Genomic DNA, 18,491 nt, shown 5'->3' with positions numbered 1-18,491 from the left:
GTCCTGAGTCCACAGCAGCAAGCAGCAAGCAGCGAGCGACAGGCTGCAGGTCAAGCGAAGCGAAGCGAAACGAGCCAACGAGCGGACGGGGAGGAGGAGATTGAGCAGCAACGGACCAACGAGACAACGACTCTTGCACGCAGCCTTGACCTGGACCTTGACCTGGACGACCTAGACCTGGACAGCTCACTCTTACTGCTGTTCCTTTACTCCTTTGCTGATGGCTCCTTGCTGGCTCCTTGCACCATGGAGAGGAGAGGAGGGACAGAGGAAGAGAGAACCTTGAACATTGACCCATGACCGTGAGCCTGGACCTTGCAAGATGACCGGGATGACATTAGCTAGACCCATCGTGGACATCCCACGCCGTCCTACCGCCAGACACGAGAGCGAGTGCTACCATTGGATCGAATGGAGTTCAATAAGTTCAATAGCACACAAAAAACGAGAAAAAAAAGATTGGGGGTGAGAAACTCAGGAGGAGGAACCAGTGGACAGTGGACTGTGGGTGGACGGTACGTACACTAACTACCCAGTACGTACCCGTAAAGAAAAGGGGGGGTGGTGCCTGTCAACCTGGGAAAGTCCCAGGGTGATGGGCTGGGGTTGGAAAGAACCGTTTTTTGTGGAAACGGGCGAATGAAAAGCAATTTCCTCAAATGAGCCGGGGCTGGCGCGACTTTTACTACCCCTGGTCCGAGCCCGCAGAGGGCAGCACGGCACAATTACAACTCTGCTCCTTCGTTTTCTTCCATTTCTTTCTTCTCATCCGTATGGATACGGAGCATCGTCTTTCCAAATGGCAGTATGATTATTCACTTTGAACATCCATTCAGCTGCTGACGACCTTCTGCTTGCTTACCATTTGTTTCTTTTCTAGTCTGCAACACTGCATGCCGCTGCTACCAAGGCTCCAATGATCACTATCAACTCGCGCCATTGGCTTCCTACCCGCGCTGTCCACACCCAACCGTTCACTCAAGCAGCCACAAGTCAGGTACGGGCGACCGCTGACTGGCTGATGCCGCCTGTGCCATCCCAAGAGCGTTGCACTAAAATCGATACAAGCGCATGGTCCTACAGGGGCTCTCCTCGTCTAGCGCAGGGATTTGCTGCAGGAACGCGCCCCTCCTCGACTTTGGAAAGCTCCAGCGGGTGGAGATCGTTCATCAGATGGCATCACATTGGATGGACGGGACGGTGAACAACATAACATCAGTCAGCAGAGCCAGCACGGTCAACAGACACCGTGCAGAAGATTGCCCTTCTTACGGTCGATTTTCACCCTAACAGCCGCCAGGTCCTACTCAGCTTCGTCCCAACACTTTGATGTTTGGTGTTTCGTCCGAACAAGAAGTAGATTTCTTCACACTGTCACCACACCAGTTCTGACCGACCGAAAAGATAAAGAAAAAGATTCAATGGGACGAAAGATATGGCAAAGTAGCGGAGAGACGAGATGCTCTGCCCTCACCCTGCGATTTATCCACCTCCCCATCCGCGCACAAGTACACAACCACACCGCAGGCTCGCAGCGCTAATCTTCCCGTCGAACTAGTGGCTTCAGTGGCTTCTAGATCCTCGGCCGCTGTTTCTGGATCCAGACTGGTCTCAGACACCCCCAGCATCTGTTCATATCTGCTCTTATGAATACACTGTTCGTCTTGTTATTTTCTTATGCACCCAACATTAGGGGCACAAGGCAATCTATCGACAAGACTTATCGGGAGACTCCGCCGACACTCGAGCCCAGGCTGTCTCGCCGGCGAAACCACGCCCAAACCCAGCCCAGGCCTCTACCGAAATTGGAGCCGTTACCTGAAGCTGCGTCGGGTCTTTGTCTCTCCTCTTGGAAGTCAGGTCCCGGATTTTATCAAGGGGGTGCCGGACGGTGACGACGCCGACGACAAGTTACAACTCTTGGCCATGGAATGAGGTCGTCAACGGTCACAGCCTGGCTGGCGGGCACTCCCGGGGTTAAGGTGAACCTCTCCTGATAACCTCATCGAGGAGGCTGAGCTCCCGCCCGCTCTCCACCATGCTCCCCCGCTGGCGCGTTCGCGATCCACGACAGTTTATGCCTCTCTTCTCTTGACGTGCCGACTACCCATTGCAGCTTACCTATTTTGGTTCAACTTCAATTGGATCACTCAACGCGTACGGAGTACGTCTTTTGAGTATCAACGAAACCATGCTACGAAAGCCATAGATAGGCTTGCAACCCTAAAGCCTCTGCCTTACTCCGTACTATACTTAGCTGATGGTGTTCAACGGTGCGACGCAACTCCTGTCTTGCGCGTCTCTTATCGGAGTTTGTCTTACAGTGCATCCGCACATCATCGTTCTAAATCGCGCGCACGGCTTCTCACCTTGAATCAGCGTTTCTGCATGCAACACCGGTTAGACAAGCGCATAACACAATAGGCTGAACTTAACAAAATGCAGGCGGTAGCAGTGCCAGCGAGGGAGTTCAACAACAACAACAACACCAACGCGGCATCTCGAGCCGTCATTTCGGCTCTAGGTGGGGGTGGACAATCCCAGTAGCACCTCCAGCGACGATCACTCACCTCTTTCAAGGGTAAACACCTCCGTTCAAATCAGAAAGAAACAGGGAAACAAAGGCTCCCCTCTTGACCCAGGACCTCCCAGCTTCGCATCATGCGGTCGCCGCGTCGCACCTCTCCCCTTTTACGGGGGATCCATGCAGCGACAACGGAGGGCCGGGTTAAGGGGCCGGTGAAAAAAGAGATGCGGCAGTTGTCCGGCTCAACGCATCGCATCTGGTATCCTTTCCCGCCGGCACCGATAATCGAGGGGGATCTGAGTCGCATGTCATCGCGATACATTGCAGCGCCAATCCCATCCCTTGGGGATTTGAGCTAGGTGTCTGCCATGGTCGTTGGCGGCTGGCTTGTTGCTAATCGGTTGGATTTGTTCTCGTTCGGCTCTATCGTCCGAGACTCGAGAGTAGCCCTCATCGGGTTTCTGGCCGGTGCAGCTACCAGGCTACCAGCAGCAGTGCCAAGAAAAGAGGGGAGTTCTCATCCCCTTTTGCAAGACAGTCCCTGATTCCACCGACGTTCCAATGTCCCCGCCGGGTTCTTCTATTTGAAGAGAGACAGAAGCATTTCGCCTGCGTGTCTATGTATGCATGTTTCCGGAGAAACAAGCATAGACGTATGTCTTGTCTCACGTGCCACCCGACAAGACAATGTCACCTCACCCAAGTGCGAGAACAATGAAGCCACACAAGTTGTCCAACAACGTCGTCGAATTCCCTCGACCCAAGACCCAAGACTCAGGGGTTGAGGCGGCTCTGAACTGGAACGACTAGCTAGACCAGCCGCTGCTGATGAGGATGAGAAAAGTCAATCCCATTGCTGGCTTGGCGAACCAGTCAAAAAGCCCAAATCACAATTGGCATTGCCCCCAGTCGAGTAATTAAGCTAATCTCGATGGATCCTCCAAAGCTTGGTCATTGGCCGAGAAATCTTGATCGGCCCCGTTTTCCTGGTGTGCTCTAGGTTTGCTGCCAATCACAATGCGCAGTGGTCGATAGCTATCACGACAGTCTGCAGCACTCGTATAAATGGCGTATAATCGGCAACTGTACATATGCATTTCATAACATTGTGCAGGGGAGCACAACCTTCAGTGTCACCAACTAATTATGTAGATGTGCCTATCCGTATATCGACAATCGTATCTACTCAGAATCCAGCGTACGGATACGCTGACTCCTGATTCCTGAGAGCAGGAGCCTCCACTCAGAATCTCTGACCAACGGGTCAGTTTCGAGCCCTGCAACGCCACAATGAACTGGCGGTAGACACTGCCCGACGGTTGCACTCGGCCCGCTCTATCAAGGACAGTCCGACAGCGGTATCGATTCGGCCCTGCTTCAGATGCTAATAATTGTATATATCTGTCACAGCACACGGTCAAGTCTTGAATCGTGTGAGCCAATGTCTTGACTTTGTACGAATACGCAGTGCGGGCATTCGACTTTGTGTCCATCTTCTGTAAGGATATTGGCAATGGTCCAGAGTTTCCACCGCCAAGAATTAAGTCTGAAAGTTGCAATAGCCTCATGTCCTCCCCTGTGAGGCTCTGCCAACCTAGCATGGCTCAGAGCCCTGCTACAAAATGATACGGCAGAATCTTCGCTTCTTCAAGGCCTGAACTGCCCAGCTTCATCGAACCCCCCGTCGTCCTAATCTCGTCTCATCTCGCCCTCCGCGGCCCTCGTACCACAGAAACAAGGGCCTGTTCCCCTTCCTACTGCTGCTTACCAGCTTCACACAACCCATTCAGTGATTTCCAGTAGTCGTCCTGTCTTGTACTCCGTATCCCGTAGGCTATTGCCTCCTCCTTTTCACCGCGTTTCAGCTTCAGCCTCGTCGCGAGCCCGCCGCGCCGAACTGTCCGACAGCTGATAGAACTCGGGCGCGTACTCCACCAGCCAAGTCTTTTCGATTTTCGTAATATCCCGTATGAATATCTTGTTGGCCGTCTCCATGACCTCGTGGAAGATGACCCAGTCGGCCTTGCGGTTGAACATGAGGGAGCTGGGGTGCGCATGGAGCGTCGTCTCGCCCGAGACGTTGCGGAACGTGCCGTCCGGCTGCATCCTCGCCGCGTGCGCGAAGTAGCCCGTCGTGAGGCACCGCCGGATCTGCTCCGCCTTTGTGGAGTTGTCTTGCTTTTGTTGATGCTGCCGTGAGCCCGCGGGGCCGAAGGACTGCTGCTGCTGCTGCTGCTGCTGCTGCTCGTTGTCGATAGTGATGCCAAACTTTTCGAGGTACCGCTTCAGCTGTCCCCGTATGCTGACGGCCCTCGTCATGGTCTTGAAGTTGAGGTTGTGGTCCCGGCAGAACTTTGACTCCTTCCTGCCCTTTGTCACAAAGGCCTGGTAGGCGTTGAGCAGCGTCAGGTGGTCGCCCTCATCGGCGGCGAACTTGCGCCGCGACAGCTCCATCTGCTTCCTCTCGCCGTCGTGGTGGAACCAGACGTTGTTCCCGCCGGCGCTCGTCATGGCGGCGATGGTGAGCATCTCGGGCAGGCACCCAAACGACTGCGCGCCGAGCAGCGTCTTGGCCATCATCGGCTCGACGGCCAGCTCGGCCATGCGGTAGCCCAGCGGCTTTGTCAGCTTAGCATAGTCGTCGAGGGCGCCCAGAGAGTAAAGGAGCTCCAGGGCTTTGGCCATGAGCTCCGCGGGCGGCGGGCTGAGGAAATTGAAGCGCAGGACGTTGTCGATGCCGAGGGCTTTAAGCTGCAAGATAAAGGGCGCCAGGTTGGAGCGCTGCATCTCGGGGACGGTGACCTCGGGGAGGGCGAGGTAGGCGTCTTCCGTGTAGAGCCGGAAGCATTTCCCAGGACGGGTGCGTCCCGCGCGGCCGGCGCGCTGGGACGCCGAGGCCTTGGAGATGGCGGTCGAAGTGAGGGTCTCGATGCCCGTCCGCGGGTTGTAGGCGCGCAGCTTGGCGAAGCCCGTGTCGATTACGTAGACGATGCCGTCGATTGTGATGGAGGCCTCGGCCATGTTGGTCGCGAAGACGACTTTGCGCGTGCCCTCGGGAGGCTTGTCAAAGACGTACATTTGTTGTTCTGTCGAGAGGCCCGCGTACAGGGGCAGCGCTTGTAGTGTCTGCTGACCGCGAGGTTGGTTCGGGTCTAGCAGGCGGTCGGCGACGGCTTGGACGGCGTTGTCGATTTCTTCACGGCCTGTGAGGAAGACGAGTATGTCGCCTTCGGACTCTGTCGTGTGTATGTCGAAGACTGTGGAGATTGCCTTTTCGACGTAGTCTTCGGTTGGTGATTCTAGATAGAGGACGTCGACCTGATGTGCTCTACCTTCCAAGCTGATGATCGCACCCTTTTCGTCGCCGTCGGTGGCGGCACTGGTATTTCCATCCTTGTCCTCCGGAGCGGTAACCACCTTCTTCTGCTCATCCCCTGGAGAGGTCGTGAAGAACTTCAGGAACTCCTCAGCCTGTAATGTCGCACTGCTGATGATGATGCGCAGCTCAGGCCTCTTCTTGAGAATCTTCTTGAGCAGTCCCAGGAGAATATCAGTGCTGATAGAACGCTCGTGGGCTTCATCAACCATGATGACAGAGTACCGCGTCAGTAAGGGGTCAACAAGTGCCTCCCGAATGAGGAGTCCGTCCGTCATGAACTTGATGCGCGTCTGCGCCGAGGTATTGTCCTCGAACCGGATAGCGTAGCCGACCTGCTGGCCAATTTCACAGCCAACCTCCTCAGCGACACGGAGCGCGACCGTCGTCGCCGCCACGCGGCGCGGCTGCGTGATGCCGATGACCTTGCCGTCTGCGCACCATCCCGCTGCCTCGAGGAACTGAGGGATCTGCGTGGTCTTGCCGGAGCCGGTCTGGCCGACGACAATGGTGACTTGCTTGGTCTCAATGAGGTACAGGAGGGCCTCGCGGTGCTTTGCGATGGGAAGGAGTGCCGATGGCTTGTGCAGCGCCGGAATGAAGGCGGAGTTGAGATCGAAGTCTGCCATAGTTTGGTGAGAACCGTTTGGCTTTTGCTCAGAGACTATGTATATGTTAGAAATGAGGGATGTTTATTCAATCTGGTGATTTAACCTTCAGATACTGGCAACTGACCTTACATCTATCATCAAAATTACCGGTTTATTGTAAGCCAGTATGTCAGTCACCTTATGTATCGCATTTTGACTGACAACTTTTCTTGTAAGTGTGGTTTGGCCTCACAATTGGCCTCGTTTGCAAGTGGTTGTAGACATTGGTGATTGCAATTTGAACTGGGCAGAGTGCGGGCAGCTGGTGACAGATGCAAAACTCAGATTGCATCCCACCATGCACTTCAACCTTCATTGTCAAGTGGCTGACATAATCATACGCCGCTCAGCATCTCAAGTTCGCCTTTTCATCGCCCCTGCACCTAAATGACTTTGTCTTCTAAAATCTTTGACATGTTTTGCACGTTGTCTGTTGGAAGGGTCATTTAGGCAGTCAAAGGAGCAGCGGGAGCGGTTATCGTGATAGAAAGAAGCTGTTAGGATCACTTGAGCGGTCCATTCTTGCGACAAGTGTGGCGGGAGGATTGTGGCTTAGCATTAAGCTCGAGCTGGCGCCTAGAAGTTCCCAGTTCCCCAAAGGAGGCGCGGCGTCATCAGCTTCGTAACCCACTTTAATGTCATCTCGCCAGCTAAGGTACCCTCTAGTCTCCAACCCCTCCGTCCGGGCGCGCGCATTCCGCAACGTCCTTGCACCTAACAATCTCGCGAAAGCAAGCAAATTACCCCCCCTCCATCCTCAAGCAGACTTGCCTGCTAGCTACTCCTTTTCTTTTGCTGGGGACCTTCATATCACACCAAGACGAACTCTCTCCCAAGGAGAGAAGAAGTACTGGAGAGCGACCGAACAGTAGTCATGTCTGCCCCCATCGAAACAGTGCGCATATATCCCGTCCCCCGAAACAAGCCCAAACTTCATGCAGATGTACCCTGTCAAGAGAGACACTGACACCTTTATCTCTTTTTCCACAGAACAAGCTTACTTCCTCGAGCGGGCCCGAGTCGCCTACAACGGTCCGACCCCTGGATCTGTCCGACGACGAAGACATCCAGGAAACAGGTGTTCTCGGCGGTGAGGCTCCTACTACATCCCAGGCTACCACCAAGACCTCCAACTCCAACACCACCTCGTCCAACATGACCTCCTCGACACCCGTCGCCGCCGAAGCGGCCCCACCAAAGCCCCCGAGACCCTCCGGCGAGACGCAGAAGACGGAGGACATCTTGAAGGAGGCCTTTCCCAGCATCGACATCTCTGTCATCAAGGCGGTCCTGAGAGCCAGCGGCGGAAAGATTGATCCGGCTTTCAATGCCCTCCTGGGTATGTGTCGCGTGACCTCCATCGCATGCCCAAACTCCCGCAATAAAACTTCCTGCTGACCGAGGCCCCGATATAGAAATGACTGATCCCGATGCGGCCCAGCACGAGACAACCGACGAGCAACCCCTCCCCCAGCCTCCCCTGTCCCCAGGGCGGCGCGCAGCTGTCCCAGCTCGAAGCCGATGAGCTGTACGCGCGGCAGCTGGCGGAGCACTTTGACAACGTCGGCAGCTACGAAGCTAGAACCTCCAACCGGAGCCCCGGCGGTGGCGGCCGTGTGAGGAGACAGCAAACCGGCCTCGAGCCCAGACCGAACGCCGAGGACCGCGAACCCAACTTCTTCGACGACGAGTTGCCGGTGATTCAGGAGAAGCTCCGAAAGGGCTTCGTGGAGACACAGGGCAAGGTCAACAGCTGGATCACCACAATGAAGAAGAGATTTGACGAGGAGTTTGCCGACGAGGACGAATCCAGTCACCAGCGGCCGGGTCAAGGCCAAGGCCAGGGCCAATATGGCGCCCGACGACCCGGCGAGTCGAGCCGCCGGAGCGGCGACTACGAGAGATACGATGCCGATCCCCAGGTGCTCAGCGACGACTTTGCGGGTATGAAGTTCACCGCCGACGGAAGTAAGTCCCACCCCCTTTTCACTCTTACAAGGCCGCCCGATCTAACAATGGGAACCAGCGCCTCTCCGCGATAACAACAGACCTCTGTCAAACCCTGACCTCTACAAGCCCCCTCCACCCTCAAAGTCGCCCAAGCCCCACGACGGTCGCAAGGTGGCCTTTAGGGAAGGCGCCGAGGAGATTGACGTGTACGGCTCGTCGCCCAGACGCTCCGCCGAAGACCTGTCTGGCTCAAAGGCAAAGGCTAGCAAGTGGCAACCCCTGTCGACGGTCGATCCGAACCCCATCAGCGACAACGACCCCTTCAGCCTGGGCGACAGCGAAGACGAGCGGGAGGCAAAGGAGAAGGCCGCGTCTACCAGCAAGGATACGACCAAGGACGCCGGCGCCAGCTCGGAGGATAGCGAGAGGCTCAAGAAAGCCGCCGCTGAGGCCATGGCGGATAGCCTAGTCGAGTCCAAGAGTGGCGAGGCGGCTGGTGGTGACACCAAGAAGAACTGAGATTTTAACATCAAGAGCGAGGCTTGACTGTGTGATCTGAGGAGGCAAGGGCGGCTTTTTCGTTGATACAATACTTTCATTTTCAGATATCCAAAAACCCCCACGCCACGGCTTGAGCGACATGACGAAGACAGCGTGGCAAACGGGGGGTCTCGGGAGGCATGGCGAACCTGGGATTTCATGATTCCCCTTTCCACTTCACTAGGAAACGTACCTTTAGCTAGGACATCTAAATTGAAAGTATTTCCCAACTTTGTCACAGTTGTACATGTCCCCCTCTCGTTATCGAAAGAATTCAGAATCGTATTTCAGGTTATCGCCTAGGAACCAGGCCGCTTTGCCGACTTGGCGTTGGTGTGAGTTGGAAGTTGGAACGCATAGAAACAGGAAGGTCACGCGGATCTTGCATAGAAAGAGGCGTGATGATGATATACGGGTGAGAAGACACCGAGGCATACGAGGCATACTACGACAAACCACCCACAAAAGACCCTTGTTTCGTCGATCGGCCTCTGACGTATTTGTATGTCGTGAATATGGCTGTCGCAAAGTCGCCCGTGATGCGGCAAGCAGCGGATGGGAATGGGGGCCGCGGCCTTTTCCCGCATGGCCACTTGCCAGGTTACCTAGGTTCAGGGTGGCCCGCGGATGCAAACATGTCAAGGCAAGGTAGCATGCAGATGATATGCCCCGCCATGCTGCCGTCCCATTCCCGAACAGCCGCATCGTGATATAACCGATCCGTGGCGGTAGAAAGGCCCAGTCGTATTGGCGAGTAGCATCCTTCAACTGCTGGTTCTGTCTCACAGGCGAGATGCTTCAGACGAGCCCCATGCCCAAGTTGGCAGTATCCATGCTCCACGATGACCTCCGGAACTCCATCTCGTCCCCGTCCTGGGGCTTTGCTGGGCTCCATGATTCTCCCGTTGATTGGCCTTTATATCCGACCAAAAAACAAGCATTGTGATTCGCAAGGATTTACAACATAAGTTGAGAAACCCGTCAATAACAGCGGGCTGGGAATGGATCATATCATCCGCTTTTTGGGTCGCTGGACTCGCCAACGGTTTGTGAAGCGAAGCGAAAGAGCGAGAAGTAGCCGCTATGGGTTGGATGCCCCTCGCGGGTTGATATGCCCCGCACTACACTGATTGGACGGGGAAGTTTTGGTGTGGTTTTTCTGCCCACCACTCCGGCTGGTTCCGTATTGATGCAGGTTGCTGGAGCTTCTGCTGCTGCAAGTCTGGGCTTGAAACATCCCAGCCGGTTATTCCTGAGCAGGCCTTTTCATTCGTACCCAAAAGAATTCGGTGAAAGCCAGCAAGCCTGCTGGAGTAAGATGGCCAGAGTAAGTCGTTCGAAACGGTACATGTCGCCCTCAACCAGTACCCCTCAACGGCACGTCTCGGTGAAATTGGAAGTCCATTGAGCCGTATGGGGCTTCGCTAGACTGACCCATTTCTCGAGAAAAGAGAGGATTTAGTAAAAACGGAAAGTGAAAAGTATCGAGTGGAAAATCTCGGATCCATCCAGCCTAAGAATGAACCTTATGCCAAGAACCAACACAGATGAAGAGGGAATTGTGAGTTTCCGCCGGGAAAAATAGAGGCAGAAATTTTCGACAGCTCGACGCCTGGGTTTTGAGCATTGTGTTGTTATGCCTCTCTCAGCCTTGTCCTTGGCAAGTCGAGAGGAAAACGTGGTTCGTATGCAAGCCGTCATTGGCCGACGATCTGAAGACTTGGCTATGGGGGGAAGCGAATCAAGCGCGTGTGTGGGTGGGAGGGGGACTCCACGGGTGTTCCTTGAGGCCATGTACATGTTGTTTGGTACTTCGTACATATTGTCGACGTACTCTGTACTGATGGTGACGACTGCGGCTATTTAAAAGTAGGAGGGGAGCTCTGGCAGAAGGGACGCGGCCGTCGAGAATTTCAGGCCCCTCTTGGATCCACGCAGAAGCCTCGAGAAATGGCACACGTGCTCGGTTTCTGTGATATTATACACTGGCGGACGCAATGCGTTGTTGAACTGCCACGAAGCGGGTACATTTGACGGTCCAGGTCGTCCAACTATTTTCTCGTTTCCGAGGTGGCGCGAGAACTTGCCCGAGTAGGTAGGTACAAGCAAGAGATGCTCGCTTTGATCTCGACCCGGGCAGACAAGGTCGGAAGAGGGTAGAGGCGCAGGGGACGCAAGTATGATAGGTAGGTGATAGGTTGTAGGCGAGATGTCCCTCAGGAGCTCATCTTGGGTTGACGTTGGGAGACTTTCCGAGTACGGCGAAACGGCACGGCACTGGTCACAAAACAGTCAAAGAGCCACACTTGATGCCTTCCGTTTCCTGCCCTGTTGGATCTGAGTGGATGATTCTCGCAGGTCTTGCGGTTCTCGCAGGTGTAGCGTCGTCTTCAGTGCGCATTCATGTACCTTGGGTAGGTAGGTAGGTACGCAAGGGTGGCAGGAGTGACAAGAGAAAAAGTACCCCGCACCTCACAGCTAGACAGGGGAGGAGGGGCTGATCGATGCTCTTGCTCACTTGCTCGCAGCACACACAGCACGGGCAAGAAAGACCAGACCCAACTTCCCAATGGAAGCACGTATCCAGGGCCGGCAGGTGAATCCACCCGCTGGCCCGTTGCTGGCGCCCCTCAGACCTGCTATTGGCCAGACCGATACCATGGTTGGCCAAGACCCCGGCCGGCACCCATTTGCATTTCACGACTTTGACTGCCAACTGCCTCTGCCACTACGGCCTGCCCTGCTGGCCCATCGTCTTGAGAGAGAGGCGAGGAAAGGTAGATACACACACATACAGAGTACCTCCTGATCTGGACCCCTTCGAACCTACCTTAGGTTTCTAGAGTCGCATCTCACTTCTCACTCACCACTCCCCAAATCCGAAGTCTAGATCTGGGTTGCTGTCATTCTTACCGCCGCCACTGCAAACTTCGACATACCGATGAGGTAGAGTTGCAGAACCATACCACTCACTCATCTGACCTATCCTCGGTTTGCCTAATTCGAACTCACTCTCACACGACACCAACAAAGACGCATACGCCACGGCCGCAACTCACTACAACTTCAGACGTCACTATTCTCATCCAAAAGAGCATAGGTTGAAGCAATCACTGCTTAAATCTGCTATCTTGACCGGTAAGCATGAATGTCTCTCAACAATCAATCTCGTGATCTGCTCCGATTTGGCGCAAGTCTGTTTATCGTTTGTTGCCTTTGCCTTCTTCTTGATTACACTCCTACCCACATCACCTCTTTTTCTACCTCTCGATTCATGTTTTAATACTTCCTTTGCATGGTCCCTATCACTACGGTTGACGACGCATTCATTTCGTCTTATTCCCCAGTCAGAGCAGGAAACGGAGCCAATACCCTGGACGAGACGAGGTTCTGGTCCTTGGCCGCGCCTCGGTTTCCTAACCTCACACCCCGTTCAACCCGTAACTAGATCTGGTTCTGGGTCAGCTCAGGCCTACGTAGTAGGTTGCTTTCCTCATCGGAGACAAAAAACGGATGCGCCAGCCGACACTGGCGCTGACATGGTATATTGTCATCCACTGGCGGCTAGTACCTGCAACCATTCATCGTCCTCCCTGCCCCCACGCAGTGTCTGGCATCAATAACTATTACCTACTTGTGGCACCTATTCAGAGCAACCGCCTGACCATGCCCATGTTCTGAGAGCCGCGTGCGTTGTTGCCCCTCTTTCTTCATAGCCTGGTTGTCACCGAGGCATGCCCGGGATAGCTTCAGAATACCCCCACCTACTACCCATCTTGCTCGCTATGACCTAGTGTCTCTACAGATACTGCTTTTGGGCTCCTCCTCTTCCTTCTGCGTGCTCAATTTTTCAGCCATAGCTAGTTTGACGGCTCTACTGGCCAAGCGGTCATCTTATTGCACGAGGGATATCTCCCGCCCGTCGTCCCCTTTAGTCTAGACATTCAGATTCTAACTCAAGCAACAGCTTCTATTCCTTGCCCCAACTTGGATATTCGCTTGTCTTTGCCCGCTATCCTGGCTACCTTACGCGGCAGGCTTCTGTTTCGCTGATTGCCAAGAAGGGCCTTGATTTTCTCAACTCCTCATCCCATCAGCTTGCGCCACTGAAGAGCACCCCACGTGCGGTTCTCTACATTAACCCGCAGCTCTTCTACATAACTCTGCTAAGAGGCGACGTCACTCAGCATACCCTTGTGCAAGTAGCTACTTTGCTTGCCTGCCGCCGACGCATATTCACGTCCGCAGAGCCTCCTGCTGTCATCAGCTTTCTCCCTGCAGACATCCACTGTCAGCTTGCCATACTGGAGGGCACATAGACTGCTGTCTCTTACAACGATAAGCTTTGGACACCGTGATCCCACGGGCGTCTGTCCATCATGTCAGTCTCTTAGCCCTAGCTAATTCCTAGTTTACTCTCACTGGCGAACGTAGGCTAATATACCAACAGGAAGTTCGGCAAGCAGATTCAGAAGCGTCAGCTTGAAGTTCCAGAGTATGCCGCTAGTTTTGTCAACTACAAGGCTCTCAAAAAGGTACGTTTCGTGGTTCGGCAGTTCCCTCTTCAGTCTCTATTCCCCTTTGTTACCCCTTTCTCTCGCTTCTCTTCCGCATTGGCAGGAAGCTTGGTATGCAAACCACAAAAAGGAAAAAAAAAACCACCCTCTAGAATTTAGTCAACTCGGTACCCGACACTGTCCCGTCAGGGGCAGGTGAATGGAGCAAGCCCCCATGGCAACAGCTAATCATATCGGACGTTACCACTGACATTCGCTACTAGCTGATCAAGAAATTGTCGGCTACGCCAACGCTGAGCGCACAACATGACCCTCTCCGCTCCGCAATATCTATAGACTCCCAGGCTGCCCTTCAGGCCAACAAGGCCACATTTTTCTTCCAATTGGTATGTATCCGGCTATGGGTCAGTGCGATGAACTTCCCACCGTACTTACTGACTCTCGTACAGGAACGAGAGCTCGAAAAGGTCAACGCCTTTTATCTACAAAAGGAGGCAGAGGTATGCAATAATCTCTCTCGTCTAATGCGATGACCCTGTCCTGCCAGAACTGACCCCCGCCTAGCTCAAGGTACGACTGAAGACCCTTCTCGACAAGAAGAAGGTGTTGCAGTCTCGCAATGGTGTTTCCAGACGTTCAGCCAAGTTCACAACTCTCGAAGAGGGCTTCCAACAGTTTGCCAGCGACTTGAACAAACTGCAACAGTTTGTTGAGATCAACGGAACTGCCTTCTCCAAGATCCTCAAAAAGTGGGACAAGACATCAAAGTCGAAAACCAAGGAACTCTACCTATCCAGAGCAGTCGAGGTCCAGCCCTTCTTCAATGCCACCGTCATCAGCGAACTATCCGACCAGGCCACCACTAGTCTCCAAGAACTGGGAGCTTGGGCAGAGGGTGACAATGTCAGCTTTGAACCTCGCAGTGATCATATCGTGAGCAGCCAGCATCTGCTTGGAACCGACGAAGGTGATGCGGACACACTACTACTCGACACGGTCATCTCCGGGAACCTCGAGGCGTTGAGGGATTTGCTGATTCGAATGAGGACGGCTGCTAGCTCATCCTCGGGCTCCGACATCTCTTTGATGGAGAGAGTGACCAGAACGTTCCTCGCTGCCATCCACGAAGCGCCTAAAGAGACTCTACAAGCTCTCCTCGACACGGACTTGGTCGACATACAGTCGGAGGATGACATTAACGAACGGAATTGCCTGCACCAAGCCGCCATCTACGGGAACTCGTTTGTTCTCGAATACGGCCTGGCAAAAGGCGTTGCTGTCAGTCGTACCGATGTGTATGGCAGGGTTCCGCTGCACTATGCCAGTATGCATGGACGCTTGGACATGCTCGATGCCCTGACTAGTGGTGAGACCTATACAAGTACATGTAGCATGGTTGTGTATTCGCTAACATAGCTTTGCAGCAGATACTTCGACGATAGATTTGATCGACCATGACAACTTTACCCCTCTGGTACACTCAATCATCCACGGTCACCTGCAGTGCGTCGAGCGACTGCTGGCAAAATCCGCTCGAATCGACCCTGTCTCTGATGCAGACCACGTACCGTTGAACCTTGCCTGCGAGCATGGCTCGTTGGCAATTGTGGAAATGCTCCTCCAGCATGGAGCACAGATCGTTCCCGACGCTGAAGGACTCTACCCCCAACACCTTGTAGCTCGGTCAGGCCAAAGGCCAGAGCTCCTACTTTTGCTCAAGAACTTTGGAGCAAATCTCGATCAGGTCGACAAGCTGTACGGATGGACGCCCTTGGTTCATGCCGCGAGTGAAGGCAACGTTCCCTGCCTCCAAGGGTTATTGGATGTCGGAGCCGACCCCAACATCGTCGACGAAAAGGACCTGCCAGCAATGTATTACGCTGTATGGGAAGGCCACCTCGAGTGCATGCAATTGCTTGCTCCGTACAACGCAAGAACGAAGGCAAGCCCCATGATCATGCAGCCCGGATTGGGACCAATGATGAGCAGCGGGCCCGACCCGATGGCCCTAGACCCGGATGCCATCCCCGAACTTGAGCTGCCGCCGCCAATAATACCGTTGCGCCGGTACGGACATAACTTCCTGGATACCAAGACGGTCATCCAGATCAGTTTCGAGGAAAATGGGGATCAACCCCTAGTATTCTTCCATGACGGGAAGTACCCTGCTGCCCGACTCACCATCTCGTCAAAGGTTTCCGATCTCATCCCGAAGAATATTATGCTGCCATTTCAAGAAGATACCCGTATTGTTTCCTTTCAAATCGATAACTTGGAGTCATTCACTCTCGATTTCGACGTTTTTCCTACCTACGGCGCCAAGATTATTGCGAAGACGGTGGCCCTTCCCAATACCTTCAAGGCGCTGCTTAGTAGCTCTGGAAAGTGCTGTCTGCCCCTGTTCGATCCAAGATTACGAGCAATTGGCCAGATCAGCTTCCACACTCAGGTCATCAAGCCGTTCAACGGCAAGCCACTCGAGATTACGGATTTCGAAACATATTGGAAGGCGACAAGCCAATTCGACCGCAGTCCAAGCACGTTTGTGACTGGTTCGAGTTTGTCAGGCGACTTTGTCCAACTCTTCGTTCAGCACACCAGCGATGGTGTTCCAGTCTTGTGGCCGAGATGGACGATACCATGTGGTGGAATTGACCTGCCCATCTCAAGATTGACAATGGAGCAGTTCAATACGATTACGTCAAAGAGCCCTAGCAGAGCCGAACTGGCATCATTACCAACGAGGCCTCTGGACGCAATTGCGGACGTCCATCGGGTTCTTGCGACAGCGGGTATCCCTCTAAACGAGGCGCTGGCTCTGCTCCCGCATGGCATGCATGTCAACATCCAGATTCTGTACCCGTCACTGGACGAGGAGAGGTCACTGGGGTTGGGCCCATCACTGGATCTGAACACATTCGTCGACTCTCTTCTCACCATTGTGTTTGATCACGCCCGCGCTCAGCGAGCTCAGTCGCTCGAGTCGGTTCGTTCTGTGGTGTTCAGTTCATATAACCCGAGCATGTGCACAGCACTCAACTGGAAGCAGCCAAACTTCCCCGTGTTCCTGTGCAACGATCTGGGACGGGAGGATGTCATGGCGCCGCCAGACATCATTCAGAGCCACGGCAGAAGATCTGCTTCAATCAAGGAGGTGGTTCGGGTTGCGCAGGGCAACAACTTCATGGGCTTAATTTGCTGCTCACGGCTTTTGGTACGTTTGAGCCTTTGTGTGGATAGCTGTGATATTCTTACTGACCGTACAACAGGAAATGGTCCCCGCCTTGGTGGACGCCATCAAGTCGCACGGTCTTGCGCTGGTCACAGACAAGTCACTGGATCCGTCGTCAACAAATTCTCTGACCGATCCGTTCCCGCGACTGCCCAAGGGAGTGGACGGTGTCCTGAAAAGTCACGGCGTCTTGCGCTTCAACGAATCCTTAGATGTGTAGTAGATTGGTATAATTACGTGTCAGCAAAAGTTAATAGACTTGTGTGTGCACCTTTTTCAATCTCGATTTGTGGTAGCCCGACCATTGGACATTCCTTTCTCGCGCTCGCTGCATGATAGTTGCGTCGTCATTCCAGCATAAGTCGTAAAGTTAACTCCTTCCGTCCCGTGGTATTCGTAGTAAAACAAAAGAACAATACACATCCCACCACCACGTAGCTATTTTTGTTTATGTCATGGGCCTTACGCGCCCTTGAACCCGTATTTGAGCGCGGCCAACTCCTTTTCCGGATCGACGCTGCCCATGACCACCTTTGCGACCAGAACGACGATGTACACTATAGCGGGCAAGTTCCCCAACCCCACGTGGCCAAACGAAGCCTTCTCGGTCGACTTCGTCGCCAAGCCCGCCAGGATGAGCATACCGCAGAGCCCGAGGTTGAGGTACGGCAGATACAGCTCCAGGGGCCCCTTTTGCTCCTCAGCGAAAGAGAAGGAGCTCCGCCTGCGTCTCCTCTGCGTCGTTTGGATGGGCTGGTAGGACGACGGACCGCCAGAGACGGATGAGGTCGAGGACTCGAGCGAGGAGGCCGGGCTGGGGCGCGGGGTCTTTGGTCGGGACCAGGCGTCGAGCCAGGGGATTCCTGTCGCGCCTGGGGGTTGGGTGTGGAGGAGGTAGGCGGTCGAGAGGAGGGATGTCAAAGAGAGGAGGGAGGTGAGCGGGGCGGAGAGGCGGGCTAGGGTTGAAGAGGTAGGGGACCGTTGTGAGGAGGGGGAGAGCGAGGAGGGCGGTTGCGAATTGGGCGTTGCGGGCTGCGTTGTCTTCTGCGAGGCGGCGGATGAGGGTTTCTTGTTCTGCGTTTGGGGGTTTGTGTTAGAGTTTGATGTAAGAGGTAAAAAGAACAGGGTGGGATGGGAGGATTGGGAGTGAGGCTTTTGAGTGTGTTATTTTTGTGTCGTACCCTCTTCGTCCATAGCTTCTGGCTGTGAGTCTGCCGAGTCGTCGTCTGTGGGATAGTGGAATGTACGCCGCAGACGAGCGGCCGCGCCTCGAGGTTCTGCCATTTTGGAGGTGGTTTTCAGATGCGCGATGGGTTATAGCGGGGGTTGCTGGTGTTTTGTATTGATGTCGTAGCTAGTAGAGGCGTAAACGCCTGGTCTACGTGTTGACGAGTCCAGTCGATGAAGACAGATTTGTAGAAGCCTAGGTAGGTGGGCTACCTCAGGTAAAGGTGTTGAAAGGTGTAGATGGAGCTTACCTCTTGCAGAGGGGGCCGGCCGTGACCGACCACTCAGCCTTATGACGCGCGACAGCTGGACAATGTGCGACAGGGGTCCTAGATCTGGGGTTTGATTGGTTACTGTTTATCGATTGCTTTTTTTCTTTCCTCCCCAAACGCCCGCGCCAGGACCCCGGGAATTTTCCTAGAGAGAGCTTTGGCCCGCCCACCGAGAGTCGAGACCGACCGACCGAACTGAC

At 54.3% G+C, this 18,491-nt stretch overlaps 4 protein-coding genes across 4 annotated transcripts; 2 read left to right on the top strand and 2 right to left on the bottom strand.

Annotated features, from left to right (window-relative positions):
- Positions 1 to 4,378: 4,378 nt before the first annotated feature.
- N0V96_006777 (uncharacterized protein) lies at positions 4,379 to 6,532 on the bottom strand (the record flags this gene model as incomplete). Its single annotated transcript, XM_053196337.1, has 1 exon — positions 4,379 to 6,532. The coding sequence occupies one exon, from the start codon at positions 6,530 to 6,532 to the stop codon at positions 4,379 to 4,381; it is 2,154 nt and encodes a 717-aa protein (XP_053046200.1).
- An 895-nt stretch (positions 6,533 to 7,427) lies between these two features.
- CUE5 (ubiquitin-binding protein cue5) lies at positions 7,428 to 9,022 on the top strand (the record flags this gene model as incomplete). The annotated part of the gene is made up of 4 exons (XM_065757821.1): positions 7,428 to 7,463; positions 7,544 to 7,896; positions 7,995 to 8,521; positions 8,580 to 9,022. 4 exons carry the CDS (start codon positions 7,428 to 7,430, stop codon positions 9,020 to 9,022), a joined length of 1,359 nt encoding a protein of 452 aa, XP_065613738.1.
- Positions 9,023 to 13,422: 4,400 nt separating this feature from the next.
- On the top strand, positions 13,423 to 17,012 carry PHO81 (phosphate system positive regulatory protein pho81; the record flags this gene model as incomplete). The annotated part of the gene is made up of 7 exons (XM_065757820.1): positions 13,423 to 13,428; positions 13,498 to 13,578; positions 13,824 to 13,946; positions 14,010 to 14,060; positions 14,125 to 14,926; positions 14,985 to 16,774; positions 16,830 to 17,012. 7 exons carry the CDS (start codon positions 13,423 to 13,425, stop codon positions 17,010 to 17,012), a joined length of 3,036 nt encoding a protein of 1,011 aa, XP_065613737.1.
- A 242-nt stretch (positions 17,013 to 17,254) lies between these two features.
- Positions 17,255 to 18,076, bottom strand: N0V96_006774 (uncharacterized protein; the record flags this gene model as incomplete). The annotated part of the gene is made up of 3 exons (XM_065757819.1): positions 17,255 to 17,516; positions 17,563 to 17,866; positions 17,974 to 18,076. The coding sequence occupies 3 exons, from the start codon at positions 18,074 to 18,076 to the stop codon at positions 17,255 to 17,257; spliced, it is 669 nt and encodes a 222-aa protein (XP_065613736.1).
- Positions 18,077 to 18,491: the final 415 nt, after the last annotated feature.

The sequence above is a fragment of the Colletotrichum fioriniae genome, assembly GCF_027942845.1.
Source record: "Colletotrichum fioriniae strain IMI 355084 chromosome Unknown scaffold_7, whole genome shotgun sequence".
Lineage (NCBI taxonomy): Eukaryota > Fungi > Ascomycota > Sordariomycetes > Glomerellales > Glomerellaceae > Colletotrichum > Colletotrichum fioriniae.
The sequence above is the reverse complement of the archived record's forward strand: the minus strand, read 5'-3'. Positions and strand labels throughout refer to the sequence as shown.